This window comes from Staurois parvus, unplaced genomic scaffold, assembly GCF_062004578.1.
Source record: "Staurois parvus isolate SC_StPar_1 unplaced genomic scaffold, SC_StPar_1.0 ptg002855l, whole genome shotgun sequence".
NCBI classification, from domain to species: domain Eukaryota; kingdom Metazoa; phylum Chordata; class Amphibia; order Anura; family Ranidae; genus Staurois; species Staurois parvus.
This window is the reverse complement of record NW_028320651.1, coordinates 16,747-38,517: the sequence shown is the minus strand read 5'-3', so window position 1 is coordinate 38,517 and position 21,771 is coordinate 16,747. Positions and strand designations below refer to the sequence as shown.

General features: G+C 50.8%; 1 protein-coding gene across 1 annotated transcript; it reads left to right on the top strand.

Moving 5' to 3' along the window:
- Positions 1–2,340: 2,340 nt before the first annotated feature.
- LOC149429031 (uncharacterized) lies at positions 2,341–21,033 on the top strand (the record flags this gene model as incomplete). The annotated part of the gene is made up of 5 exons (XM_089666812.1): positions 2,341–2,361; positions 5,289–5,362; positions 6,297–6,422; positions 12,916–14,348; positions 18,028–21,033. Coding segments are annotated over 5 exons (3,623 nt in total), but the record flags the coding sequence as incomplete, so codon positions are not given.
- Positions 21,034–21,771: the final 738 nt, after the last annotated feature.

The following is a 21,771-nucleotide window of genomic DNA, read 5'->3' as shown; positions in this document are numbered from 1 at the left end:
CATATATACCTCCCCCCCCCCCCATCATATATACTACCCCTCCCCCCCACCAATCATATATACCTCCCCCCCACCAATCATATATACTACCCCTCCCCCCCACCAATCATATATACCTCCCCCCCCACCAATCATATATACTACCCCTCCCCCCCCACCAATCATATATACTACCCCCCCCACCAATCATATATACCTCCCCCCCCACCAATCATATATACCTCCCCCCCCACCAATCATATATACCTCCCCCCCCACCAATCATATATACCTCCCCCCCCACCAATCATATATACCTCCCCCCCCACCAATCATATATACTACCCCTCCCCCCCGCCAATCATATATACCCCCCCCACCAATCATATATACCTCCCCCCCCCACCAATCATATATACCTCTCCCCCCCACCAATCATATATACTACCCCTCCCCCCCACCAATCATATATACCTCCCCCCCCCCCACCAATCATATATACCTCCCCCCCCCACCAATCATATATACCTCCCCCCCCCACCAATCATATATACCCCCCCCCCACCAATCATATATACTACCCCTCCCCCCCGCCAATCATATATACCTCCCCCCCCCCCACCAATCATATATACTACCCCTCCCCCCACCAATCATATATACCCCCCTCCCCCAACCAATCATATATACCACCCCTCCCCCCACCAATCATATATGCTACCCCTCCCCCCACCAATCATATACCCCCCCTTTCCAACTACCCCCACCCTATCATATATATACTGCACCTATTCCTGCCCCGTCCCCAGCTGGATATATATATATACTCCCACCCCCACACCATATATAATGCCGCCCCCCACCTCTGGTCATATATACCTCCCCTCCCCCATCAGTCATATATACGGTCCCTCCCCCCCATATGCGGCCACCCCCCACCTCTGGTCATATATTCCTCCCCCATCAGTCATATATACGGTCCCTCCCCCCCATATGCGGCCACCCCCCACCTCTGGTCATATATTCCTCCCCCATCAGTCATATATACGGTCCCTCCCCCCCATATGCTGCCACCCCCCACCTCTGGTCATATATACCTCACCTCCCCCATCAGTCATATATACGGTCCCTCCCCCCCATATGCTGCCACCCCCACCTCTGGTCATATATACCTCCCCTCCCCCATCAGTCATATATACGGTCCCTCCCCCCCATATGCTGCCACCCCCCACCTCTGGTCATATATACCTCCCCTCCCCCATCAGTCATGCATACGATACCCAACCCCCCCCCCCCCCCCGTATATGCTGCTGCCCCCCATCTCTGGTCATATATTCCTCCCCCATCAGTCATATATACGGTCCCTCCCCCCATATACTGCCACCCCCCCCACCTCTGGTCATATATACCTCCCCTCCCCCATCAGTCATGCATACGATACCCAACCCCCCCCCCCCCCCCGTATATGCTGCTGCCCCCCATCTCTGGTCATATATACCTCACCTCCCCCATCAGTCATATATACGGTCCCTCCCCCCCATATGCTGCCACCCCCCACCTCTGGTCATATATACCTCCCCTCCCCCATCAGTCATATATACGGTCCCTCCCCCCCATATGCTGCCACCCCCCACCTCTGGTCATATATACCTCACCTCCCCCATCAGTCATATATACGGTCCCTCCCCCCCATATGCTGCCACCCCCCACCTCTGGTCATATATACCTCCCCTCCCCCATCAGTCATGCATACGATACCCAACCCCCCCCCCCCCCCCGTATATGCTGCTGCCCCCCATCTCTGGTCATATATTCCTCCCCCATCAGTCATATATACGGTCCCTCCCCCCATATACTGCCACCCCCCCACCTCTGGTCATATATACCTCCCCTCCCCCATCAGTCATGCATACGATACCCAACCCCCCCCCCCCCCCCCGTATATGCTGCTGCCCCCCATCTCTGGTCATATATTCCTCCCCCATCAGTCATATATACGGTCCCTCCCCCCCATATGCTGCCACCCCCCACCTCTGGTCATATATACCTCCCCTCCCCCATCAGTCATATATATGGTCCCTCCCCCCCATATGCGGCCACCCCCCACCTCTGGTCATATATACCTCCCCTCCCCCATCAGTCATATATACGGTCCCTCCCCCCCATATACTGCCACCCCCCCACCTCTGGTCATATATACCTCCCCTCCCCCATCAGTCATATATACTGTCCCTCCCTACTGTAGTGGGTTGGATCTCTGGGTTCAGGTCCGGCTCGGTCTTGCTGTATATGGAGGTGTTCTATAGTACATGGAGGTGTTCTGTATCTGCAGTCATTAATATCTTCCCTCTCCCCCAACAGGCGGCCTGGGAGGAGATGAAGGTAAGTCGTCCTCCATCGTTCTTTCCTTCCTATAACCCTCCACCTCCGAGGACTTCACTGACCGGCCCTGCCCAGCCCCCGGCCTGAACTCTGCAGAGCGGGACCTGGGCATGTGCACCGCGGCCTCCAGTCCCTGCAGCGGGGGAACCATCAGTCAGGCTATGGAGAGGCATTGGAGAGTCGGGCCCAGTCCAGGCGGAGCTCTGCTGAATTCTCTGATTTCGGGGTGGAGGCTGTGTGGTGGTGGATTGGTGGCGGACTGGTGACGGATTGGTGGCGGACTGGTGACGGATTGGTGGCGGACTGGTGACGGATTTGTGGCGGACTGGTGACGGATTGGTGGCGGACTGGTGATGGATTGGTGGCGGACTGGTGGCGGACTGGTGATGGATTGGTGGCGGACTGGTGATGGATTGGTGGCGGACCGGTGATGGATTGGTGGCGGACTGGTGATGGATTGGTGGCGGACTGATGATGGACTGGTGGCGGACTGGTGATGGATTGGTGGCGGACTGGTGGCGGACTGGTGATGGATTGGTGGCGGACTGGTGATGGACTGGTGGCGGACTGGTGATGGACTGGTGGCGGACTGATGGCGGACTGGTGGCGGACCTGGTGGCGCATTGGTGACGGATTGGTGGCGGACTGGTGATGGACTGGTGGCGGACTGGTGATGGATTAGTGGCGGACTGGTGATGGATTGGTGGCGGGACTGATGATGGACTGGTGGCGGACTGGTGATGGATTGGTGGCGGACTGGTGACAGATTGGTGGCGGACTGGTGACGGATTGGTGGTGGACTGGTGGCGGATTGGTGATGGACTGGTGATGGACTGGTGATGGATTGGTGGCGGACTGATGGCGGACTGGTGGCGCATTGGTGACAGATTGGTGGCGGACTGGTGACGGACTGGTGGCGGACTGGTGATGGATTGGTGGCGGACTGGTGATGGATTGGTGGCGGACTGATGATGGACTGGTGGCGGACTGGTGATGGATTGGTGGCGGACTGGTGACAGATTGGTGGCGGACTGGTGACAGATTGGTGGCGGACTGGTGATGGATTGGTGGTGGACTGGTGGCGGATTGGTGGCGGACTGTTGGCAGAGTGGTGATGGATTGGTGGCGGACTGGTGGCGGACTGGTGATGGATTGGTGGCGGACTGGTGGCGGACTGGTGATGGATTGGTGGCGGACTGGTGATGGATTGGTGGCGGACTGGTGATGGATTGGTGGCGGACTGGTGATGGATTGGTGGCGGACTGGTGACGGATTGGTGGCGGACTGGTGACGGATTGGTGGCGGACTGGTGACGGATTGGTGGCGGACTGGTGATGGATTGGTGGCGGACTGATGGCGGACTGGTGGCGGACTGGTGATGGACTGGTGGCGGACTGGTGATGGACTGGTGGCGGACTGGTGGCGGACTGGTGACGGACTGGTGGCGGACTGGTGACGGTCTGGTGGCGGACTGGTGACGGACTGGTGGCGGACTGGTGATGGATTGGTGGCGGACTGGTGATGGACTGGTGGCGGACTGGTGATGGATTGGTGGCGGACTGGTGATGGATTGGTGGCGGACTGGTGATGGATTGGTGGCGGACTGGTGGTGGATTGGTGGCGGACTGGTGATGGATTGGTGGCGGACTGATGGCGGACTGGTGATGGACTGGTGATGGATTGGTGGCGGACTGGTGATGGATTGGTGGCGGACTGATGGCGGACTGGTGGCAGATTGGTGACGGACTGGTGGCGGACTGGTGATGGACTGATGGCGGACTGGTGATGGATTGGTGGCGGACTGATGGCGGACTGGTGATGGATTGGTGGCGGACTGGTGACGGATTGGTGGCGGACTGGTGACGGATTGGTGGTGGACTGGTGGCGGATTGGTGGCGGACTGGTGGCGGACTGTTGGCAGAGTGGTGACGGATTGGTGACGGATTGGTGACGGATTGGTGGCGGATTGGTGGCGGACTTGGTGGCGGACTGGTGATGGATTGGTGGCGGACTGGTGATGGACTGGTGGCGGACTGGCGGCGGACTGGTGATGGATTGGTGGCGGACTGGTGGTGGATTGGTGGCGGACTGGTGGCGGACTGGTGATGGACTGGTGGCGGACTGGTGATGGACTGGTGGCGGACTGGTGATGGATTGGTGGCGGACTGGTGATGGATTGGTGGCGGACTGGTGATGGACTGGTGGCGGACTGGTGATGGATTGGTGGCGGACTGGTGGTGGATTGGTGGCGGACTGGTGATGGATTGGTGGCGGACTGATGGCTGACTGGTGATGGATTGGTGGCGGACTGGTGGCGGACTGTTGGCAGAGTGGTGACGGATTGGTGGCAGAGTGGTGACGGATTGGTGGCAGAGTGGTGACGGATTGGTGACGGACTGGTGGCGGACTGGTGGCGGACTGGTGATGGATTGGTGGCGGACTGGTGGCGGATTGGTGGCGGATTGGTGACGGACTGGTGATGGATTGGTGGTGGACTGGTGGCGGACTGTTGGCAGAGTGGTGACTGATTGCTGGCGGACTGTTGGCAGACTGGTGACGGACTGGTGATGGATTGGTGGCGGACTGGTGGCGGATTGGTGGCGGACTGGTGGTGGACTGGTGATGGATTGGTGGTGGATTGGTGACGGACTGGTGATGGATTGGTGGTGGACTGGTGGCGGATTGGTGGCGGACTGGTGGTGGACTGGTGATGGATTGGTGGTGGATTGGTGACGGACTGGTGATGGATTGGTGGTGGACTGGTGGCGGATTGGTGGCAGACTGTTGGCAGACTGGTGACGGACTGGTAGTGGACTGGTGATGGATTGGTGGTGGACAGGTCATCCGGTGTAGTTCTCCGGGGTGGTGGACGTATTCTGAGCACACCCATGGTATTGTCCTCACTCTGCATCCTTTGTCTTGTGTAGATCTTCCTCAGACTGTGATCCCGCGCAGCGCAAGAGGAGGAGCCGATCACCCGCAGACCATCGCCGACATCCAGGTAGGTGCTCCGTCACAGGCTCTGCTCACAGATGTTCCACTGTAGAAGGTTTTGTGGATTTAAATTTTTTTTTTTATTCACTGTGATCCACTTTTATGAGGAAATGGTGGAGGTAGGTACCTCTGGATCCTGTACCTCCTGACCTCATATTGCCAGACCCTGTACCTCCAGTCCTTGTTCCTCTGGATCCTGTACCTCCACAACTTGTACTGCACTAGAGGAGCCGTTACACCTGTGCAAGGCTGAAGGGGAGGAGCCGGTACACCTGTGTAAGGCTGAAGGGGAGGAGCCGGTACACCTGTGCAAGACTGGAGAGGAGGAGCCGGTACACCTGTGCAAGGCTGAAGGGGAGGAGCCGGTACACCTGTGCAAGACTGGAGAGGAGGAGCCGGTACACCTGTGCAAGGCTGAAGAGGAGGAGCCGGTACACCTGTGCAAGGCTGAAGGGGAGGAGCCGGTACACCTGTGCAAGGCTGAAGGGGAGGAGTCGGTACACCTGTGCAAGACTGGAGAGGAGGAGCCGGTACACCTGTGTAAGGCTGAAGGGGAGGAGCTGGTATACCTGTGCAAGACTGAAGGGGAGGAGCCAGTACACCTGTGCAAGACTGAAGGGGAGGAGCTGTTACACCTGTGCAAGACTGAAGGGATGAAGCCGGTACACCTGTGCAAGACTGAGGGGAGGGGCCTGTACACCTGTGCAAGATTGAAGGAGGAGGAGCCGGTACACCTGTGCAAGACTGGAGGGGAAGTTGGAGGGAGGATTTTAGGGGTTCAATTCTGGTGGCAGAAGGGGGGGAGGTGTCAGGTCTTCCCATTCGCTGGCAGGATCCTGTGTGATAAAATGGTCCATCATTCTGTTCCTCTCACATTGTCCGTCCGTCTGTCCCTCGTTCTGTATTCGGATCACACGTTGTCCTTCCTTTCTTCCCTCCAGGAGTGGCTTCATCAACATGCCGACCAGTTCACCGGAGATCCAAACAGCCTTCAGGTTATGAACGACCTTCTGGATAAAGTTGCCAAGGAAAACCAAGAGATCCGCCACATTCAGGCCAAACTCCAGGTACTTCCAGCCGTCTGTTGGAGACCCCCAAGGTAGTGGTGTGAACGTGATTGGCTGACTGCAGAGAATGGACTCCTGTTATGGCGTTATAATGTGGTTTGGTTCATGGGTTGTATATACAGTTGGGGTGAAAAGTCCCCCCCCCCCCCCACCTTGGAGAATCGGGAATATACAGGATGGACTAGGAGTGAACCGGCAAAACCCATTTCTTGCATTTCTTATGGGATTCATATTCTGTATCTGGAGGTGATCCCAGAATGGGCCAATCAGAAAACAGAACACGGCAACAAGTCAACCAATGATATTCCCTCTGCTCAAAAGTCTGCACCCCCTCTTCATCCCTTGTGTCGCCCCCTTCAGCATCAATGACAGCGTGCCGTCTTCTGTAATAGTTGTCTATGAGGCCCCCGAATTCCTGCCGGTGGTAGAGCCGCCCATTCATCTCGGCAAAATGCCTCCAGGTCATGCAAAGTCTTTTGGTGGTCTTCCATGAACCCCACACCTGAGATCCCCCCAAAAGCCTTTGGTGGTCTTCCATGATTCCCACACCTGAGATTCCCCCCCAGAGCGGCTCAATGATATGAAGGTCAGGAGACTGTGATGGCCACTCCGGAACCTTCACCTTTTTCTGCTGGAACCACTGGAGGGTCAGCTTGGCCTTGTGCTGAGGCTCATTGTCCTGCTGGAAGGTCCAAAAGCGTCCCATGCATAGCTTTCCTGCAAATTGTCTGCCAGTATTTTCTGATATCACGCTGCATTCCTCTTGTCATCAATTTTCACAAGATTCCCCATGCCTTTAGAGCTCACGCACAACCAAAACACCAGTGAGCCGCCACCATGCTTCACAGTGGGGATTGTGTTCTTGTCTCTATAGTTCTTGTTGACCCCTCTCCAAACATATCGCTCAAGGTTGCGACCATAAAGCTCTATCTTGGTCTCGTCACTCCAGAGTACAGTGTGCCAGAAGCTGTGAGACGTGTCAACGTGTTGTTGGGCACCCACCCCCCAAGATATCAGTGAGCCACCACCATGCTTCACAGTGGGGATGGTGTTCTTGTCTCTATAGGCCTTGTTGACTCCTCTCCAAACATAGCGCTCATGGTTGCTTCCATAAAGCTCTATCTTGGTCTCGTCACTCTAGAGTACAGTGTGCCAGAAGCTGTGAGACGTGTCAAGGTGTTGTCGGCCATATTGTAGCCAGGCTTTCTTGTGGCATTAAATATAAAAAGGGGGGTGCAGCGCTACATATCTTAGCAAAATGATAAATCAAACACAGATAATAAACAATAAAACACTGACTATGTGTTAATAAGGCCACTGAATGGTGGCTATGAAGTGAGGGAAGTGAAACAGTCCAATGGAGGAGTGCTCTTAAGATCCAGGATGATCCTCAGACGTCCAATATTAGGAACCGTCAGGTGATAAAAAATGTAAAGACTGCGCACTCACCAGATACGCAATCTTTATGCGCATTTGTGTATAATATCACCGGACCTCCTGTGTCATCATCCTGGTCTGGTCAGATCTGGTCAGCATATCCTCCCTTGCCTGGTACCCGGATAGATGCAGCTATTCCATGGATCTGGCTGGCTCCCACCAGAACTCAAATAAACAGAAAAGGCCACATAGTGTGATATCCTCAGGTATCTTTATTGTAGGCAAAGGATAGCAGGAAAACCAACATGTAAAATATTACTGACCCAGATGCAAATCAAAGATGGCCGCCGGGGCCCCTCGTGGTGCCGGCGGTGAAGCGTCCAACCTGCTGTAGCTCTCCCTGACGCGTTTCGAGCGAAGGCTCGTACTCATAGGGGTGCAGCTTACAGTGGTGGACGCAAATGACAAATTTAAATACGAGCGATGGCGCATGCGCAGTACGCCGTGCGCCATCTTTCCTATGCTGGATGTCCGCGCGACGGGCGCCATTTTATTGTAGCCCAACCCGATGGCGCATGCGCAAACGCCCTGTCGTCGGGTACGCAGAGACAACCAGCAGAAACGAATGCTATGAGCACCAGGGATGACTCAATCATATGCTATAAGCGCCAGAGATGATCCAATCAATAATTTGACGCTATAGATCACCTATGTGGAAACCAACCAAGATAATATAATTATGGGCAAGAACAAAGATGGATCTTAATAAACAGATCCAAATTCATGTTATATAGCCCGTGTTTATCACAGCAACAGTAATGCAAATATATAGATACTCCGTATGAAAAACTATATTCACATAAAATGAATAAAAAAATTATTAAGTTAAAAAATTATATTCATGTGAGAACCTGGTGGTCATACATATGTAAACGTTGGCAAAAAAGTCTGCCAAACATAAGTACCCATATATATAAAGTTATACCTGAATACTAAAAAGCCAAAAATACATAAATCCACAGTATATATAATCAATACAAATATAAAATAATACATACATCTGTAGACCCATCGGTCATTAGTGCATGTAGAAAGTTAGAATAATAAAACATTAAATATTAAAATTACCTGAATAACAAAAATATATCATCAGAATAACAGAGGAATAAAATCATATAATATTAAGTGAAATACACACTAGGATCAATGGCAAGAATGCATATGTGTATATAGAAAGATATCTAGATAGTCCCAATCAGCTGTTATCAATGAAACTATTGATATCCAGTTCTATATTAAGTCCATTGGGGCGCATACAGTCCATCTGGAATATCCATTTCGTTTCCATTTGCGAGACTGCTCTTTTCTTATTTATGCCTCTCCAATGGGCTCGCACTGTGTCAATACCCACAAACTGCAATGAAGATGGGTCCCTGTTATGATGGGTCCTGTAGTGTAATGATAAAGAATGGTCTTTAAAGCCCTTTTTTATGTTGTTAACGTGTTCACGAAGTCTATCCCTAAGTCTTCTAATGGTGCGCCCAACGTACTGTTTTTTGCACGGACATTGCAAAAGATACACGACATTTTTGCTGTAGCATGATATAAAGTTTTTAATTTTAAATGTCCTGCCAGTACTAGTTGATAGAAAATTGTCGACCCTCTTTTTCCTTTTGCCATTACAGGTGCATATAATACACTTGTTGCATGGGAAGAAACCAGTAATATTTTTCAAAAAGGAAGTGTTCCTAGGAGGGTCGATAAAAAGGAACAGATCGGAACGGATACATTCCCATTAGCAGTTGCCATCATCCACTATGGCTTTCAAACATACCGAAAGGGCAATTCTTAAGGCTGAGAAGAAACTGTACCTCTGTTGATACCTTTTTGTCACAGGCATCTATATTAAAAATCAGATTCTTGGAAAAGGGATACGATGAGATATGTCTTACTCGCACTATGCATGAGATAGGAAATATGGATAGAGATTCTCTGCTTGCTAACAATACCTCACAAAAGTCACAAAAAATCTGCCCCTTTGTTACTACTTTTTCTAGACAATACAGGACGATTTCTAGAATCATTAATCAGAACTGGAAGATTTTGAAGGCGGATCCAGTGCTAACTAATATTCTTCCTGACAGACCTGAGATTACTTATAGAAGAGCACAATCTCTGAGAAATCTTATAGCCCCAAATATTATCGACCCTCCTAGGAACACTTCCTTTTTGAAAAATATTACTGGTTTCTTCCCATGCAACAAGTGTATTATATGCACCTGTAATGGCAAAAGGAAAAAGAGGGTCGACAATTTTCTATCAACTAGTACTGGCAGGACATTTAAAATTAAAAACTTTATATCATGCTACAGCAAAAATGTCGTGTATCTTTTGCAATGTCCGTGCAAAAAACAGTACGTTGGGCGCACCATTAGAAGACTTAGGGATAGACTTCGTGAACACGTTAACAACATAAAAAAGGGCTTTAAAGACCATTCTTTATCATTACACTACAGGACCCATCATAACAGGGACCCATCTTCATTGCAGTTTGTGGGTATTGACACAGTGCGAGCCCATTGGAGAGGCATAAATAAGAAAAGAGCAGTCTCGCAAATGGAAACGAAATGGATATTCCAGATGGACTGTATGCGCCCCAATGGACTTAATATAGAACTGGATATCAATAGTTTCATTGATAACAGCTGATTGGGACTATCTAGATATCTTTCTATATACACATATGCATTCTTGCCATTGATCCTAGTGTGTATTTCACTTAATATTATATGATTTTATTCCTCTGTTATTCTGATGATATATTTTTGTTATTCAGGTAATTTTAATATTTAATGTTTTATTATTCTAACTTTCTACATGCACTAATGACCGATGGGTCTACAGATGTATGTATTATTTTATATTTGTATTGATTATATATACTGTGGATTTATGTATTTTTGGCTTTTTAGTATTCAGGTATAACTTTATATATATGGGTACTTATGTTTGGCAGACTTTTTTGCCAACGTTTACATATGTATGACCACCAGGTTCTCACATGAATATAATTTTTTAACTTAATAATTTTTTAATTCATTTTATGTGAATATAGTTTTTCATACGGAGTATCTATATATTTGCATTACTGTTGCTGTGATAAACACGGGCTATATAACATGAATTTGGATCTGTTTATTAAGATCCATCTTTGTTCTTGCCCATAATTATATTATCTTGGTTGGTTTCCACATAGGTGATCTATAGCGTCAAATTATTGATTGGATCATCTCTGGCGCTTATAGCATATGATTGAGTCATCCCTGGTGCTCATAGCATTCGTTTCTGCTGGTTGTCTCTGCGTACCCGACGACAGGGCGTTTGCGCATGCGCCATCGGGTTGGGCTACAATAAAATGGCGCCCGTCGCGCGGACATCCAGCATAGGAAAGATGGCGCACGGCGTACTGCGCATGCGCCATCGCTCGTATTTAAATTTGTCATTTGCGTCCACCACTGTAAGCTGCACCCCTATGAGTACGAGCCTTCGCTCGAAACGCGTCAGGGAGAGCTACAGCAGGTTGGACGCTTCACCGCCGGCACCACGAGGGGCCCCGGCGGCCATCTTTGATTTGCATCTGGGTCAGTAATATTTTACATGTTGGTTTTCCTGCTATCCTTTGCCTACAATAAAGATACCTGAGGATATCACACTATGTGGCCTTTTCTGTTTATTTGAGTTCTGGTGGGAGCCAGCCAGATCCATGGAATAGCTGCATCTATCCGGGTACCAGGCAAGGGAGGATATGCTGACCAGATTTGACCAGACCAGGATGATGACACAGGAGGTCCGGTGATATTATACACAAATGCGCATAAAGATTGCGTATCTGGTGAGTGCGCAGTCTTTACATTTTTTATCACCTGACGGTTCCTAATATTGGACGTCTGAGGATCATCCTGGATCTTAAGAGCACTCCTCCATTGGACTGTTTCACTTCCCTCACTTCATAGCCACCATTCAGTGGCCTTATTAACACATAGTCACTGTTTTATTGTTTATTATCTGTGTTTGATTTATCATTTTGCTAAGATATGTAGCGCTGCACCCCCCTTTTTATATTTATGTCCCTGAAGGTTTGATACGGTGCCTTTTTGGTGTACAGCCGCTGCTCATTATATCTATCTCAAGCGCTCGCTTATTTTCTGTTTTTCTTGATTTCTTGTGGCATTGGCGCAGTAAAGGCTGTTTTCTGGCAACTCCACCAGGCAGCTCATATTTGTTCAAGTATTATCGTATTGTTCTCCTTGGAACAACCACACCGTCTTTTTCCAGAGCAGCCTGAGCTTACCTGTGGGTTTTCTCCTGAGGTTACCTGTGGGGGGTTTTCTTTGTATCCCGAAGAATTCCTCTGTCAGTTGTGGCTGCCATCTTTCTTGGTCTACTGACCTCGGCTTGGTATCAGAAGAGATCCCCGAATTTTCCACTTCTTAATAGGTGACTGAACAGCACTGACTGGCCTAGTCAAGGCTTTGGATAGCTTTTTAGAACCTTTTCCCTCTTTATAAAGTTCCATTACCTTGTTACGCAGGTCTTTTGACAGTTCTTTTCTGCTCCCCATGGCTCAGTATCCAGCCTGCTCAGTGCCTCCACGTGAGAGCGGACAAACTCACTATTTATACACGGACGCTTAATAGCAATTTAAAAAGCCACAGATGTGGAAAATTGAGCTTTTAGTTGTCATGGTAACCTGTTTGCGTCACCTTGTGCGTCTGTACCAAGGACGAAACATTCTAGGGGGTGGAGACTTCTGATCCAGGGTGGGAGACTTCTGATCCGGGCCATTTGGGGGATTTCATTAGGATTTAAAAAGGAGCCAAACAACGATGTGATAATAAATGGCGTCACATGATCACTATCCTTCCATAAAAGACAAGTTTTTGGCAGATTTCCATCACCAATCCCGAAATTTCACCATTTCTGCCGGGGGAGGCAAACTTTTGAGCGTAACTGTATATGTTGGCGAGTCAGCAGGACACATCAACTCCCAAATTTTTTTATGACACCAAATTATGAAGGTTCCATCAAGCGGTTAACATATATCTATTTATTACAGGCTCAGAAAGAGGAACTGGAAGCGTTGGTCCAAGGCGGAGACGGTGTCACTCCAGAGTCACAACCATTTGGAGTGACGGAAGAGAACGTCCGGCTGAAAGAGGCTCTTCTCCGAGAAGAGACCGGGCATCTCTTCGCCAAGGAGGAACTGCAGAACCTACAGGAGAAACTGGAGACCTTGGAGACCGATAGTGCAGATAAGGAGGTCTTGACCTCGGAGAACACCCAGCTGAAAGCAGACCTGGAGGCCACCAAGAGCCAGATCGAGGGTTTCCTGACTCAGAAGGAGACTCTGGTGGCGGAATCTCAGATGCTTCGTCAGGAGTTGGACAAACAGCGGTCGTTGGTGGTCTCCCTCAGACAGGATCTAGAGGGCATGACGTCCAATACCACCGAGGGGCAGGATGCGAAAGGTTTAAAAGGAAGGATCTCGGAGATGAGCAGCAGGTTGGCGATGGAGGCTCAGAGGTCTGAGACGTGGGACAAGAAGTATGTGGAGCATGCGCAGAAAAGGAAAGAGCTGGTTGGGGAAGAGAAGAAACCCCATGGTCGTAAAGAGTGGAAGAAAGGAGATAAGTGGGGCAAAGGTTCAGATTCGGCCACACCGGGGGAACAGTTCAGGAAGCCTCACTTCAAACATGGCAAAGAACATGGAAAAAGATGGGTGGAAGATGGACAGCCGGAATCCCAGCATGAAGAATGGAAGGGTAAGAAGTATGACGATAAGCAGCACTGGAGGGAAAAGAGGCATCGGCACTGGGAGGGAGAGAAAACTGGGACTGAAGATAAAGAGCGTCATCCACACGAGTCTGACAACTGGAAGGACAAAGGCAAAGAGAACCGTTGGAAAGACTCTTCTCACCATCCTGACGGCGAGAGAACCTGGAAGGACAAACACTCTCGCCATCACCACGGAGAAGCAGCAGATGGTTTCCATCCTCGCAAGGGCCAGAGAGAATTTTCAGAAGCCCACAAACATGGAGAAGACAAGAGACGGGAACACGGAGACAAAGCCCATGGCAAAGACCACCGACACCACGACCATAACAAGTTCTGGAAGAAGCTCTCCGACCATCAGTACCGAGTTCCAGAAGGATGCTCCGGCCTGGAAGACTGCGCCCGTAAAGATGGCGTTGACCTTTTCAACGTAGACCTGAAACCAGTTCAGAGGAAGCAGTTCGAAGAGATCCTTCAGAACTACCTGACCAAGACGGATCTCTCCAAGCACCTGCCCGGGCTGATACCTCTCCTTGATGGCTTCTTCGAGGGGCCTTATTTCACCCATCATAAAATCCGCTTTAAGGACTTTGTGGATGATGTGGAAGACTTCCTGGAAGACTTGGCAAGGAAGGAGACCGGGAATGACGATCTCGTGGATGATTTTGAGAGATTTGTCTACACCAACTTCTTTGGAGACGCCGCCATTAAGAAAAGGTGAGTGGCTCCTTATTGGACGTTGGTGCGTGTCCTCATACTCCGCCCTTCCTTGGTTCCAGTGAGCTGTAGATGCATTTATACATGTAGAAGGCTTCCAAGCTCCTTCTTTGACACGACCTTCGGGGTTTACGTCAATCCAGTTTCCTGGAGTCATTTGTCTTCCAGATTATTGATAGGCAGATAGTCCCCAGTCAATAAGGTCCCTATTGAAATGTTGGCTTGGTAGGGTTTTTTTTGGGTAACCTTGGTTATCCAATCACCTAACGCAACCCATCATGCTATCACGCTTGGAAGAGCCAAGCATCAATGGTGTCAATGGTAGGAATAGTGATCCATCATTTGTATCAGTGGGAGGAATAGTGATCCATCATTTGTATCAGTGGGAGGAATAGTGCCCCATCATTGGTGTCAGTGGGAGGAATAGTGCCCCATCATTGGTATCAGTGGGAGGAATAGTGCCCCATCATTGGTGTCAGTGGGAGGAATAGTGCCCCATCATTGGTGTCAATGGGAGGAATAGTGCCCCATCATTGGTATCAGTGGGAGAAATAGTGCCCCATCATTGGTGTCAGTGGGAGGAATAGTGCCCCATCATTGGTGTCAGTGGGAGGAATAGTGCCCCATCATTGGTGTCAGTGGGAGGAATAGTGCCCCATCATTGGTGTCAATGGGAGGAATAGTGCCCCATCATTGGTATCAGTGGGAGGAATAGTGTCCCATCATTGGTGTCAGTGGGAGGAATAGTGCCCCATCATTGGTGTCAATGGGAGGAATAGTGCCCCATCATTGGTGTCAGTGGGAGGAATATTGCCCCATCATTGGTGTCAATGGGAGGAATAATGCCCCATCATTGGTGTCAGTGGGAGGAATAGTGCCCCATCATTGGTGTCAGTGGGAGGAATAGTGCCTTATCATTGGTATCAGTGGGAGGAATAGTGATCCATCATTTGTATCAGTGGGAGGAATAGTGCCCCATCATTGGTGTCAGTGGGAGGAATAGTGCCCTATCATTGGTGTCAGTGGGAGGAATAGTGCCCCATCATTGGTGTCAGTGGGAGGAATAGTGTCCCATCATTGGTGTCAGTGGAAGGAATAGTGCCCCATCATTGGTATCAGTGGGAGGAATAGTGCCCCATCATTGGTGTCAGTGGGAGGAATAGTGCCCCATCATTGGTGTCAGTGGGAGGAATAGTGCCCAATCATTGGTGTCAGTGGGAGGAATAGTGCCCCATCATTGGTGCCAGTGGGAGGAATAGTGCCCCATCATTGGTGCCAGTGGGAGGAATAGTGCCCAATCATTGGTGTCAGTGGGAGGAATGGAGCCCCATCATTGGTGTCAGTGGGAGGAATAGTGCCTCATCATTGGTGTCAGTGGGAGGAATGGAGCCCCATCATTGGTGCCAGTGGGAGGAATAGTGCCCAATCATTGGTGTCAGTGGGAGGAATAGTGCCCCATCATTGGTGTCAGTGGGAGGAAAGGTGCCCAATCATTGGTGTCAGTGGGAGGAATACTGTCTCATCATTGCTGTCAGTAGGAGAAATAGTGCCCCATCATTGGTGTCAGTGGGAGGAATAGTGCCCCATCATTGGTGTCAGTGGGAGGAATAGTGCCCCTTCAGTGGTGTCAGTGGGAGGAATAGTGCCCCATCATTGGTGTCAGTGGGAGGAATAGTGCCCCATCATTGGTGTCAGAGGGAGGAATAGTGCCCCATCATTGGTGTCAGTGGGAGGAATAGTGCCCCATCATTGGTGTCAGAGGGAGGAAAGGTGCCCAATCATTGGTGTCAGTGGGAGGAATACTGTCTCATCATTGCTGTCAGTAGGAGAAATAGTGCCCCATCATTGGTGTCAGTGGGAGGAATAGTGCCCCATCATTGGTGTCAGTGGGAGGAATAGTGCCCCTTCAGTGGTGTCAGTGGGAGGAATAGTGCCCCATCATTGGTGTCAGTGGGAGGAATAGTGCCCCGTCATTGGTGTCATTGGGAGGAAAAGCGCCCCGTCATTGGTGTCAGTGGGAGGAATAGTGCCCCATCATTGGTGTCAATGGGAGGAATAGTGCCCCATCATTGGTGTCAGTGGGAGGAATGGTGCCCCTTCAGTGGTGTCAGTGGGGGGAATAGTGCCCCATCATTGGTGTCAATGGGAGGAATAGTGCCCCATCATTGGTGTCAGTGGGAGGAATGGTGCCCCTTCAGTGGTGTCAGTGGGAGGAATAGTGCCCCATCATTGGTGTCCATGGGAGGAATGGTGCCCCATCATTGGTGTCAGTGGGAGGAATGGTGCCCCATCATTGGTGTCAGTGGGAGGAATAGTGTCCCATCATTGGTGTCAGTGGGGGGGAATAGTGCCCCATCATTGGTGTCAGTGGGAGGAATAGTGCCCCATCATTGGTGTCAGTGGGAGGAATAGTGTTCCATCATTGTTGTCAGTAGGAGGAAGAGCGCCCCGTCATTGGTGTCAGTGGGAGGAATAGTGCCCCATCATTGGTGTCAGTGGGAGGAATAGTGCCCCATCATTGGTGTCAGTGGGAGGAATAGTGTTCCATCATTGGTGTCAGTAGGAGGAAGAGCGCCCCGTCATTGGTGTCATTGGGAGGAAAAGCGCCCCGTCATTGGTGTCAGTGGGAGGAATAGTGCCCCTTCAGTGGTGTCAGTGGGAGAAATAGTGTCTCATCATTGGTGTCAGTAGGAGAAATGGTGCCCCAGCAATGGTGTCAATGGTAGGAATAGTGCCACATCATTGGTGTCAGTAGGAGGAATAGTGCCACATCATTGGTGTCAGTAGGAGGAATAGTGCCCCATCATTGGTGTCAGTGGGAGGAATAGTGTTCCATCATTGATATCAGTGGGAGGAATAGTGCCCCATCATTGGTGTCAGTGGGAGGAATAGTGCCCCATCATTGATATCAGTGGGAGGAATAGTGCCCCATCATTGGTGTCAGTGGGAGGAATAGTGCCCCATCATTGGTGTCAGTGGGAGGAATAGTGTTCCATCATTGGTGTCAGTGGGAGGAATAGTGCCCCATCATTGGTGTCAGTGGAAGGAATAATGCCCCATCATTGGTGTCAGTAGGAGAAATAGTGCCCCAGCAATGGTGTCAGTGGTAGGAATAGCGCCCCATCATTGGTATCAGTGGGAGGAATGGTGCCCCATCATTGGTGTCAGTGGGAGGAATAGCACCCCGTCATTGGTGTCAGTGGGAGGAATAGCGCCCCGTCATTGGTGTCAGTGGGAGGAATGGCGCCCCGTCATTGGTGTCAGTGGGAGGAATGGCGCCCCGTCATTGGTGTCAGTGGGAGGAATGGCGCCCCGTCATTGGTGTCAGTGGGAGGAATGGCGCCCCGTCATTGGTGTCAGTGGGAGGAATGGCGCCCCATCATTGGTGTCAGTGGGAGGAATAGCGCCCCATCATTGGTGTCAGTGGGAGGAATAGCGCCCCGTCATTACTACACACACAATCTACTGTTCCCCAACCCCAGGGCTACATTAGACCAGTGACACCTTCCACCACGTAGCTGAATGGTTCCAGCTCTAGGATTTCAGAACCAGTCCGTGTTGTGGGAGTTCACAGCTTCCATCCAGGTGTCATTCATGATTTTACGGCAGTTCTTTGTCTGTCTGACTGGTAGCGCTTCCTCTAATAACATGTGCAGGTCTCCATGATTTCCTTTTCTAGATCCGAAAAGAAACACGGCCACCGAAAGAGCTACAAATCCGACCGCCAATACAATCCCGGAAAACTGGAGGAGACTTCCGAATCTGACCTCAACCAAACGAACCCGAAACCTACAAACAAGAAAGACTTCAGAGTAGATGCAGACAATCCGAACTACAAACCCTACAAGGAGAAATCCAAGAAGGATGAGGGCCACAAGCACGACTCTCCAAGCCACGATTATGACGAAGACAAAAATGACCACGGATGGAAGAACCATAAAAAGTACGACAAAGATTCAGAATCCCATCAGAAGAGCCATCATGAGACATCAGGACGTTACTTCAACCAGACCAGAGATTTCCTTCATGAGCAGAAAGGGTGGCATTATACGAAACCCAACAACGGCTACAGATCCTACCATGAAGACCACCATGATGGAAGAGAGGATGGTGGACGTTTCATAGAGCGACCCCAGGAAAACAAACTCCGACAGGGACACGACTATCACAAGAAGAGGCTTGATACCGAAGACCGTCAACAACCACATGGAAAGGAGAGACGTGAACCCAAGCCCAAATACAACCCATCTTTTGTGGAGCTCGGTGAAGACACGGAACAACCATTTCACCATGAACATAAGCCGTACTGGAAAAAACGGGAGAAAGACGCCATTAATGTGTATTATCGGTCGTCTCAGCCACAGCTTGACAAACATGAGCGCCATCACTATGAATCCAAGCCACAGAAGGAGGGTGAGGGTCACCACCATGAACACAAGCCACAGAAGGAGGGTGAGGGTCACCACCATGAACACAAGCCACGGAAGGAGGGTGAGGGTCACCACCATGAACACAAGCCACGGAAGGAGGGTGAGGGTCACCACCATGAACACAAGCTTTGGAAGCAGGGTGGGGGTCACCACCATGAACACAAACCATGGAAGCAGGGTGAGGGTCATTACCATGAACACAAGCCTTGCAAGCAGGGTGAGGGTCACCACCATGAACACAAGCCACAGAAGGAGGGTGAGGGTCACCACCATGAACACAAGCCTTGGAAGCAAGGTGGGGGTCACCACCATGAACACAAGCCATCGAATCAGGATGAGGGTCACCACCATGAACACAAGCCATCGAAGCAGGGTGAGGGTCACCACCATGAACACAAGCCACGGAAGGAGGGTGAGGGTCACCACCATGAACACAAGCATTGGAAGCAAGGTGGGGGTCACCACCATGAACACAAGCCATGGAAGCAGGGTGAGGGTCACCACCATGAACACAAGCCTTGGAAGCAGGGTGAGGGTCACCACCATGAACACAAGCCTTGGAAGGATGGTGAAAGTCACCACAATGAGCACACACCATCGAAACAAGGTAAGGGTGACCACCATAAACACAAGTCATGGAAACAAGGTGAGGGTGACCACCAGGAACACAAGCCATGGAAGAAAGGAGAGGGTGACCAGCATGAACAGAAACCTTGGAAGCAAGGAGAGGGTGACCACCATGAACAGAAACCTTGGAAGGAAGGTGAGGGTGGCCACCATAAGCAGAAACCACGGAAGGAAGGTGAGGGTGGCCACCATAAGCAGAAACCATGGAAGGAGGGTGACCACCATGAACAGAAACCTTGGAAGGAAGGTGAGGGTGGCCACCATAAGCAGAAACCACGGAAGGAAGGTGAGGGTGACCACCATAAACACAAGTCATGGAAACAAGGTGAGGGTGACCACCATGAACACAAACCATGGAAGAAAGGTGATGATGACCATCATAAACAAAAGTCATGGAAGGATGGTGAAGGCCACCGCCACGAACATAAGCCATGGAAGGAGGGTGACCGCAGGCATGATGACCACAGACAGAAACCCTACAAGGGCAAGTCTGATGACCACAAACATCGATCCCACTATAACAAGTATGATGACAATGATCATGAACACAGATCCAACCACAACGACCATGGAAAAAATGAGAACGAATAGTTCTCATTACTGGATCCATGAAGATACTGGAAACCAGTATGAAGTCTTCTACACGCATGTCCATCACCATGACCACAAGCAGCACTGAGCTTCACACTGTTTTTGCAACGACCCACCTCCCTCGTAAACCTCTTCATGGACTCATGGTCCATGTCCAGTCAATGGCCGCCCAAATGGTCATCTTGTAAGCCTTGAGATGTCTACCAAATTCCATGTCAACAAAAGAAAGACCTAAACCTTCCCGTGCCTTGACCTGCAACAAGCGGCAAATCTTGGTAAAAGGTCCCGTTCCCCAAGATTGGTTGTATGTGTGATACCTTAGAACACGCGTGTTGTTTACAGGCCATCAGGCTACTGCTGGTGGTTGGAGAAGATAGGACGTTGGGTCTACCACTCATACATGTGTTTTGCACTGTCCCTCACCTCTGCTCATGAACGTTTCACTGGTCACCGGCCATCACATGTTACATGGTTGGTGATTGGACTGCTCTTTGTGAAGCTCCTCCCCTTGTCTCATGAGAACCGTCCCCGGTCCCTTTTGTTGGACAGTCTCTTAGCCTTAACCACTAGTGCCTTAACCTGCAGTCAGGGGACATCGGAACCAGCCGATACAAAAGGTTCCGGGAGACCTCCGAACCAGCCGATACAAAAGGTTCCGGGAGACCTCCGAACCAGCCGATACAAAAGGTTCCGGGAGACCTCCGAACCAGCCGATACAAAAGGTTCCGGGAGACCTCCGAACCAGCCGATACAAAAGGTTGCGGGAGACCTCCGAACCAGCCGATACAAAAGGTTCCGGGAGACCTCCGAAGAAACCGATACAGAAGGTTCCGGGACTTGGCGTAGATTCGTGTTCTAATTCCGAAACTCCGGATTCTCGATGCTGGAAATTCGTCTAAATAATTCCGTCATTTTTCTTCGTTTTATTAACATTTTCTGGAGGCCAAACGGGAGACATCTGAGAGTGGTGGCCGGCCGTGGTCTGGAGTCACACCCAGTGCCGGGACAAGGTCATCCAGTGTCCAGGGCCAAGATGCCACCCCCCCCCAAATGTATGGGCATTATGTGTCAAAGATTCCCCTCTCCTAGTACAAATCCCCCCACCACTGAAATCACAAACTCAGCACAAATCTGTGCCCCCGCCAGGGTGGGGGGCACCCTCTTAGCGCAAATCCTCTCCTTTCTAAATCCCCCCCCCCAGTACAAATACTGTACCCCTCAAATTTCCCCTCTGAGCATAAATCCTCTCCCCACCTCCAGATCCCTCCTCCTAGCACAAACCCCCCCCCCTTCAAATCTCTTCCCCCCCCTCCTAGCACTAATCCCATCCATCCCTCTCCCAGCGCATAACCCCCCCGAGTAATAATCCCCCCCATCCCTCTCCCAGCACATATCCCCCCCAGCACTAATCCCCCCCCATCCCTCTCCAAACACATGCCCCCCCCAGCACTAATCCCCCCCCATCCCTCTCCCAGCACATGCCCCCCCCCATCCCTCTCCAAGCACATGCCCCCCCCAGCACTAATCCCCTCCATCCCTCTCCCAGCACATACCCCCCCCCCGACCTAATCCCCCCCATCCCTCTCCCAGCACATATCCCCCCCCCATCCCTCTCCCAGCACATATCCCCCCCCCCCAGCACTAATCCCCCCCATCCCTCTCCCAGCACATATCCCCCCCATCCCTCTCCCAGCACATATCCCCCCCCCAGCACTAATCCCCCCCATCCCTCTCCCAGCACTAATCCCCCCATCCCCCCCCCAGCAATAATCCCC